The 9,456-nt window shown below is 39.0% G+C and overlaps 3 protein-coding genes across 3 annotated transcripts; all 3 read left to right on the top strand.

The window, feature by feature from the left end:
* LOC110740244 (LEAF RUST 10 DISEASE-RESISTANCE LOCUS RECEPTOR-LIKE PROTEIN KINASE-like 1.1) lies at nucleotides 1–2,662 on the top strand. Its single transcript, XM_021920734.1, has 4 exons — nucleotides 1–493; nucleotides 718–744; nucleotides 865–1,110; nucleotides 1,331–2,662. The coding sequence occupies exons 1-4, from the start codon at nucleotides 337–339 to the stop codon at nucleotides 2,320–2,322; spliced, it is 1,422 nt and encodes a 473-aa protein (XP_021776426.1). The 5' UTR covers nucleotides 1–336; the 3' UTR covers nucleotides 2,323–2,662.
* A 1,127-nt stretch (nucleotides 2,663–3,789) lies between these two features.
* LOC110737265 lies at nucleotides 3,790–4,605 on the top strand. The gene has a single exon (XM_021917614.1). It carries the CDS (start codon nucleotides 3,790–3,792, stop codon nucleotides 4,603–4,605), a length of 816 nt encoding a protein of 271 aa, XP_021773306.1.
* A 30-nt stretch (nucleotides 4,606–4,635) lies between these two features.
* On the top strand, nucleotides 4,636–5,370 carry LOC110737253. Its single transcript, XM_021917609.1, has one exon. It carries the CDS (start codon nucleotides 4,636–4,638, stop codon nucleotides 5,368–5,370), a length of 735 nt encoding a protein of 244 aa, XP_021773301.1.
* Nucleotides 5,371–9,456: the final 4,086 nt, after the last annotated feature.

The raw sequence follows: 9,456 nt of genomic DNA, 5'->3' as shown, positions 1-9,456 counted from the left end.
CACACTACACACTTGTTGTTCCAACAATCACACGAGCCATTCAACTTGGTTTTCGATTCTTAAACCGACCGTTGATTATAGGAACATCAGCATATATCATAATTGTTCCAAGTCTGCTAGCTGCTCCGCATATCTTTCCAAGTCTTGTAACTGCTCCAGATTGGTTTATGGCTCCAGTTATTCAGCTGATAATTATTACTTTGACAACTCGTCAGATATCAGCAGTGGAAAAGTAGTCATCAGTCGTGCTCTTGTAAGCATAATGCTACGTTTCCGGTTGTCAAGAGAGAATTTGGTGAGCTACCCAAAAGTAAAAATGCCTCAAAAAATTGGCTGATGATTGAGATGAAGTACAACGCCAACTTCACAGCGTGTTCTAAGTGTGAGAAGTCTGGTGGCAGATGCGGATCATCAAGCCAAAAACCAGATAAGTTTGTGTGCTATTGCTGGGATGGACCTCGTCAACTCGAGTGCTCTCAAAAGTCTCAATCAGGTCAGTTCCTGCCACACCCTGAATTTGTTGTAAGCATGCATTATTGATACAAATTGGCACTAACCAAAGTAAGAATTTCACTGTAACATCCCAAGTCAGGTTATATGACCAATATGAGGTTATACCTGTACTACTCTAGCGCGTTTCTTTAACAACTTCATACTCATCTATCAATACATAGCTCTATATGTAACCAAATTGACAATTCATTTGTTTTTCTGCAGAGAAGAAAAGACCGGAAATCGGTATAGGTAATTCAATATTTTCTCTGAATTAGACCAATTCAATATTTACTTACCCTGTACCTAGATAAGAATTTAGCTGCTGGATCCTATTAATTAACTGACATAACCTTACTAACCAATGATCAGGCATTGGAGGAGTTTTACTTGTTCTTGTAGTATTATGCATAGCCATCTGGTACCGGAAGAAGAAGACTGGTCACTCGATTTTCAGAACCCGGTGTACCTCTCTTGACAGTAGTGCATCAGACCTTGAATATGGAAGCAAATTCTATGGCGTGACACTCTTCTCCTACACTCAACTTGTAAAGGCCACTGAAAATTTTGATCAAGCTAACGAACTTGGTAGTGGTGGCTTTGGAACTGTTTATTACGGTAAGCATGAATTTACATCAGTTGTCCCAAACAGAACATCCTTAAGTTTTCGGTCATTTAGCCAAAGAATAATTGTCTGAATCTATTAGCCCTTGTTTAAACATATATAACATAAAACTTGTTTTTCCTTATTTGAATTTATTTTTCTTATAACTCGTGTTTTTAAGGTGAAAAGAACTGGCCCTTTAAGTATATACTACAATCAAATTTTTGCATGTAGGGAAGCTAAATGATGGAAGAGAAGTAGCAGTAAAACGCCTTTATGAGAAGAACTACAAAAGATTAGAACATTTTATGAATGAAATTCATATACTTACTCGTTTGAGAAACAATAACCTCGTGGTACTCCACGGCTGCACTTCACATCACAGCAGGGAACTCCTCCTTGTATACGAGTACGTGGAAAATGGGACAGTAGCTGATCACCTGTACGGTGAAAACACAAAATCAGGATTCCTTCCATGGCCTGTTCGACTGAGAATAGCAATCGAAACAGCCACTGCACTCTCTTATCTCCATGCTACAGACATTATACACCGCGATGTTAAGACAAACAACATTCTCCTAGACAGCAACTTCAGTGTCAAAGTTGCTGATTTCGGGCTTTCTAGACTCTTCCCAACAGATAAAACTCATGTGTCAACAGCACCACAGGGGACTCCAGGGTACTTAGACCCAGAGTACCACCAGTGTTATCAGCTGACAAATAAGAGTGATGTTTACAGCTTCGGAGTAGTCCTCATCGAACTAGTATCTTCTCTGCCTGCAATCGATATGGACAGGCATAGACTTGAGATCAACTTGTCTAACTACGCAATGAACAGAATCCAACGTTGTGCATTTGATGAGTTAGTAGACCCACAGCTCGGGTTTGCATCAAATTTCAAGGTTAGAAGGATGACTATTTTGGTGGCAGAACTCGCGTTCCAGTGTCTGCAGCATGATAAAGAATTCAGGCCATCGATGGATGAGGTTTTAGAGGCTCTCAAGAAGATTGAAAGCGCGGATTATGAAGCATTGCAGGCAGAAGAAATGGTACATAATGCTGCAGAGGAAGTTGTGAAAATGCATATTGGTAACACACCAATGCCTTCCCCTGCAGAAGATGATCATGCAAAGCTGTTAAGCAATCATCAGCTAATTCTGTCTTCGCCGATCTCTGTGATAGATAAATGGATCAGTGGATCTACTATATCAAGCAACAGCAAGTAAATTATTCAGTGATTTTTTTTTTGTTTTTTTTTTTTTTTTTTTTTTTTTTTGAAAAAATGATCAACTATATCTTGGGTGCAGAAAATTGCTCAACATAATATGATTTTATTATGGTTGGTGCGCCTTTTTGCTAAATTTTGGTGAATCTTTGAAGATTTTGGCAATGGAAACACAATATAAAGGATTCAGAAGAGAAATGATAGGTTTTTGAAGGTGATATTAGAAAGGCAGAGATAGATTATAAAGGCTAAATATTATTTGAATTAAGATTAATTTTTATAAATAGGAAAATTTGTCAAGAACCATCTTATAATCACCAGCTTTGCTACCTTACCATCCACCTAAGTCCCTAACCAGTAACCACCCTCCCAACTTGAAAAGACCCTTTACCACGAAATCACAAAACGAAATTAAAGCAAGTTATGTCAATAGTGCTTAAAGTCAAATTGTATCATTTCATTGTGGAATTGATTATTTTAAATTTAATTTGGGCTACATATACTATAGATTATTTGTGTTTGGTTAACATGTAAGAAGAAAAAAAAAAAGTTCCTAGCTAGAAGATTGTTGCAAAATTTCATAAAAATGCAATTTTGGAAGAAATTATTCTTTCTTATATGTAATTTAAAAAAAAAAAAAAAAAAAAAAAAAAACACTTATATTGTACCTTATTGGGCATTTGAATAATGATGGCCGGTGGATGAGGCCCAAATATTCCTCAACATATGTGAATGTGATGGATAAAGAGTAATTGGATTATCTGGAAAAACATGGAGTAAAAGAAAGAAAGTAAAGTGTGTGATTGTCTAAAAATAAGAAGAAAAAAAAAGTTAAAATAAAATAAAATATACTATCTCCGTTAATTGTTTTGTGCAACTTTGAGGGGGTTTTCGGTTACCAATGCAAAATTTGAGGGGTATAGATTAAGGATTGATTTGTAAAAGTAATTAAAGTTGGGAGGAGAGATAATGGTAGGCCACCCCCATGTGTTTTGGTGGGGAAATCAATCGCTTTTAGAGGGAATCACTTACCCACCGAAATTTTCAGCCAAAATTCAAAAGGTTTGAATTTTTTTGGTGGGATTTTAATTCCCTCCAACAGATTTAAAAAAAAAAACAGCTTGTCATTTAAATTGCATAAGAAGTTCCACATTCCATTCATTGTTTTAGAGGCTTATAAATACTAGCCCCAAACTACCAAAAGACAATAAATGTTCCACCATTAATTACAAACATTCTGTTTTCCAAATCATGAAATTGTTTGCCAAAAGTTAGCACTAAGCACCCTAAATTAGCCCATAATTAGTCAAAAAATTTAATTAGTGCTGCACAAAATCTTCACATAAAACCGTCATCATCTTGCTTTATCTACACAAAAGGAAGGGCTGCTTCATCTCCTCAAAAACCATCATCAGCTAGCCCATCAACAGCTAAAGCAATCTGCAAACACACAAGTACAAAACCAGCCATGGCAGAGTTTGATGAATCTCTGTTTTATGATGTTGACCAATTATTGACAGAGGAAGAGTTGGCAGAATTATACTTTGATGTAGAGGAGGAGATGCAAGATGAAGACATTGAGCAATACGATTCTGAAAATGAGAATATGCAGCAAGAGGATGATACAGAAAATGGGACTCATGTATCAGAACCAGAAGCTGAAGTTCAGGGCATGCAAGATGACCAACAAGGCACTCAGAGCATTAACAGGAAACAACTAACAATGCAACAAAGAAGACAGATTGTTGATGCAATGTTGTGCAAAATGCAAGATGGTAATTTGCCAAGAGGTTATAAAGTGAAACTTTCAATTCAATTCCATGTTCACAAATCAACAATTACAAGGATATTCACTGACATTAAAAAACAGATGGCTCAGGGAAATTTGATTGATGTCAGGTCTAAGAAAATAGGCAGAACAGGTCCAAAACCAAGGGAATTCACAAATGAATTTCTACAGTCAGTGCCCCTTCATTTAAGGCAGAGTGAAAGGTCTTATGCATCAGCACTGAATATTTCTCATGTCACTCTTCATTATTTGAAGAAAAAGGGGAGGCTGAGAACACATACTGCAAGTAACAAGCCAGCACTTTCATCTGACCATAAAGTAGCAAGAATGAAGTGGGTTCTATCTCATATTAATCCTGTCTTAGGAAATGAGGACCCAACATTTGAAGATATGGACAGAGTAATACACATTGATCAGAAATGGTTCTACTTGAACCCAGACAAGAGGAGATTTTATCTCCTTCCAAGTGAAGAATATCCATACATGGCACAATAATCAAGAAGGTTTAAGTTAAAGGCCATGTTCATGGCACTAATTGGGAAACCACTTTATGGGACTAATGGGGAACTCATTCATGATGGGAAATATGGAATATTCCCTTTTACAGTTCAAGAGAGGGCTAAGAAATCAAGTAAAAACAGAGCAGTAGGAACAATGGTCACAAAGGCACTCCAAAATGTAAACAGAGAAGTCATTAGAGAAATGTTGCTCAACAAAGTTATACCAGCTATAATTTCTAAGTGGCCTGAAAGTCAGCCTAAGAATGTAATTATTCAGTGGGATAATGCAAGACCACATCAAATACCTACAGATGATGAGTTTATTGCAGCAACAACATCAAATGGATTCAACATACATTTTGTCTTCCAGCCAGCACAATCACCAGATTTAAATGTGTTGGATTTAGGATTGTTTAGGTCTATTCAATCTTTACAGTACCAGTCCTTTCCCAAAAATGTAGATGAACTTGTTGAGAAAGTTATTGAGTCATATAACACCTTCAAACCAGAAGTGAACAAGTACATTTGGGTCACTTTACAGAGATGCATGATCAAGATACTGAAAGCAGAAGGAGGTAACAAGTACAAAATCCCACACATGAACAAGAAAAAGCTAGAAAATCTGGGAACTCTGCCAAATGTTGTGCATGTTCAGGAGGAAGTAGTAACAGAGGCTGTGGAGTATCTAAACACAATGTTTAGGCCAGCATCTCAAGGTAATCATGATGCAGAGGAGGACATGGAGGTGGATGCAGACTAAGTCAAGGAAATAAACAGACTCAGAACATCAACATGTACTGCCACACATAACCATCTACAGTGTGTAGTTCTTTTTTTGGGCACTATTTTTATTAGTCTTGTTTATGACTATGTGGTTAGGTGTATTTTGTAATGGATAATGTGATAGACCACTAAGGCAGTGATATGTTAGTTGTTGTGTAATAGGCTTTTTGTAGCCACATTTTGAATGGAATGAAAGGAATGAATGCATTATGAGGTATGAAAAACAATCCATCAGAAGAATACTTGAATCTTGAATACAACAAATTAAACAAGTTTACCTCAACAACCATCCCATTATTGTGATAGTTGGAGCAAATAACTTGTTCAATTTGTAATTCAATTTAGTCCCTTCATCATATGGACTTCAATTTAAACAATGTACTCAGAATAATATTGAGACTCCCTACTGAGTAATACACAAGCAGCAAAGGGGGACTCAAACATGTACCACTGTTCTCTACACAATTGATCATTGAGAACAAGACATAAAAATCAGAAGTTCACCACAATAAACCAGTAACTAGGTAGCATCATCATTCATCAATCAAATTCCCTTTTCAAGCCATAAGTAATTCATGCCAAATAAACCAACAACAACAACTGTCCAAACAATCAACCAACATCATAAATAAACAAAGATATACATACTCCACCCAAAATATAGCCAACACAACAGTAGAGACCAACATCATGAATAGACCACCATCAACAGTAAGGTAATCAATTAACCATCTCCACAGAACAGTCCAATAATATAACTAGGGCCAACAAATTACCAATACTTTTCAGAGTAGAAAAGAGCAACCAATTAACCAACAACAATTATCCATTTCCAATTAACCAACAACACAACAATTAACCATATTCAATTAACCAACAACAACAATTAACCAGTCCAAACAATCCACCAACAACAATTATCCATTTCCAATTAACCAACAAGAACAACAATTATCCATATTCAATTAACCAACAACAACAATTAACCAGTCCAAACAATCCACCAACAACAATTAACCACTCCAAACAATCCACCAACAACATAAATAACCAGCCCAAACAATCCACCAACATCACCAATAACTCAAAAAACCCGTCAACATCATCACCTTCAATTAACCAACAACAACAATTCATCATGTTGAAACCAATTACCCAGCACATAATCACAAGTAAATAACCAATATAGCATAGAATCAAGTAACAGGGACTCATAATCACAAGTAAATAACCAATATAGCATAGAATCAAGTAAGAGGGACTCATAAATTTAAAATAAAGAAATTAGGGTTAGGAATCGTTACGAGAGCAGTTAATCGGAGGGTTGAACCCTAGGGTTCAGCCGCCTCACAGAGCAGTGCACCACAGGAATAGAACTAGAGTCAGATTCCGGTTCAAGAGACAGAGGTGCCTCATCAGCCTCCTCATCAGATGAAAGGACGATGAGTTCCTCATCAGGAAGCCCACGCATCCTTCGCAACGCTGCACGCGCCGCCTTCCGAGTAGCACGCACCTTAAAGGGAGGCCTTTCCCTCTTAGATCTAGGTTTTTTTGGAGGAGCCGCACTCCCCTCTCCAGTTTCCGCCACCATTTCCACCTGAATCTCAGAAAAATCAAGGGATTTCCTACGGGACTGACCCTCTCCCTCCTCCCTCTTTTTTTTTCTTCCTTATCAACACTTTTCAGCACTTGACCCAGAGCCCGATACATGTATAACGTACAATAGGGACCCGTTTCACTGGACTCGTAGAAAGCACCAGGGAAGGGTGAACCAGTCTCAAAGCAGTGTATGAGATGCTAGATCAAGTTCTCTTCACCCTTGTCGTTGGTGGCCATGTAAGCTTCTTTCAACGGATCTAGGTTTATCATGGTTGATAGAGGATGTGAGGTTGAAAAAGAGAGAAGGAGAGGAGTTTAGATCTGGAGTGAGGAAGTGTGAAATCGAAGAAGAAGAGGAGAGAGAGAGAAACCCCAAATGATGAACTAGGGTTCATCAGTAGAAATATCCAGAAGAAATAGAGGAGGCAAATCATCGCAATTAATTGTAGGTGGTTGAGGATGTGAGTGGGAATTGGGGTAATAAATGGAGGGAGTCATTAGTTTAGGGAATCTGATTAGATTAGAGTAGATGTAAGGTTAGTGTAATTAAGTTAGACTAAGGGTAACAATTAAAAAATAAAAAGGGACTAAGTAAGGGTAATTCAGTAATTTCCACCTTTTTTTTTACTAAAAATAGTAAGAAAATGGAAAGTTGCACATAACTCCGATCATCCCAAAATGGCAAAAGTTGCACAAAACAATTAACGGAGGTAGTATAATAATTAAACTAGAGACAAATTCAGCCAAAAAAAATGTGGAAATGTTGGCGTGAAAAAACTGGGCTGACTTTTACACTTTAGTGATTTGTTTTGGGGCCAATACGCTGGACTTGAAGTCTAAATAAGAGATTAAGAATTCTATAGTCATAAATTATCTAGAATAATCTTTATTTATTTATTTTAACACCAAAATAATCTTATTCACTCAGTATGTAACTTATAATTCAATTTTTAAGACATTTTTAAAGATGACATTGGGTTGTGTCATACTTCAAACCATCACAAAGAAAGTAAGACGGAGCCACAAATGACAAAAACACGATGTAGCCTAGGCATTACACGGACACACAATAGTGTGCATTGGGTTGTGGGCTGCCTGAGTCAATTTTATTTAGGAGAAGGATGACTGATGTTTAGGGTGAAAATACCCTAAGACACGTGGCCCAATAAAGGCTTGACACGTGTCAATCTTTCAACGGTCTGCAAAGGCCCAATCCCTTTGCGACACGTGTCTCTTATACCCTAATTGAGGTACAGTTCTCCCTTACTATAAATAGTAAGGGTAGACCTCATTTATGAAAAACACACATTAATTGCAACCACACAAAAAACAAACAAAGCCCAAACCTACTGAAACGCTCTCGAACCGAGAAGCTTTTATTGTTCTTATTCCACTTCGAAAAGATACTAACTTAATCTTCGGAGGCGGAACTCCCACCCCCATCCGGAGTCTCCGTTACTTGTGCAGGTACAGGCGTAAGAAGGAAGTCTGCTAGGAAATTGTAACTCTCCCGAAGGACATAAAATACCCCCAAACATCTGGCGCCGTCTGTGGGGAGAGTACTTTCTAGATGACATCTGAGCCTATACTACCTGGTAAAGGCAATCTGCCTACTAGGGAGGTTGAGGTCCATTCGGACCAAGATACAGCCGATAACTATGACTTGGAAGCCTACACTGCTGCGGATGGCTCTTTAAGGACCAAGAACACCCGTTCCAAAGATAAGGGAGAACGGGAAGGGAACCAGGCGGCTCCTAGCAAGCCAACTAGGGGGCCGCTTGGGTTAACCTCTACCGCTGGAGACTCCCCAGTCTCCAGAGATGAGCTCATGAATATGATGATGAGCTTCAAAGGAGAGATCAAAGGCCTTCTGGACTATACAGCCGGCCCCCGTAAGGGTCAGGCGGAAGAAAGGCGTCACGGTAAAAAGACAGCCAAAACAGTAAAGGGTAGAGCATCTACCCCGCATCCGAAGTCAAACATGCCGGCTAGGCTCTTTGATTTCTCAAAGATGCACTCTCCTATAGATGGAGTCAGAAAGCCCGTCCGGCACATTCAGCCGGATGGAACCAAGAAAGTCTATTCTGACGCCCGAACGCTAATCCAAGATAAAAAGACTCAGCGATCCGAGTCGGCATCAACATCGACCTTTCGAGACAGCTTCAATGCCACCTCAGGAAGGCACTCGAGAACAAACAATGACAGCCGGACGAGCGAGGTTTCCGCTCGATCCGGCCCCCATATGATCCAACCGGCAGTGCATGGAACACCGTATACGCCCTTTGGATCCCCCTATGCACATGCAGGTATTTTCGGGGGGCAGCATCAGCCGCCCGTCCAGCCTATGGACTGGCAGCTCCGGCTGCTCAACCTTGGGGAACAGCCAACGGCGTTCTCTAGAGAAATCACCGAGATGACCCAGCCGTCTAAAATCAAAAACGTGTTGGTAGGCGCCTACGACGGT

The sequence above is a fragment of the Chenopodium quinoa genome, unplaced genomic scaffold, assembly GCF_001683475.1.
Source record: "Chenopodium quinoa cultivar QQ74 unplaced genomic scaffold, ASM168347v1, whole genome shotgun sequence".
Lineage (NCBI taxonomy): Eukaryota > Viridiplantae > Streptophyta > Magnoliopsida > Caryophyllales > Amaranthaceae > Chenopodium > Chenopodium quinoa.
The sequence above is the reverse complement of the archived record's forward strand: the minus strand, read 5'-3'. Positions and strand labels throughout refer to the sequence as shown.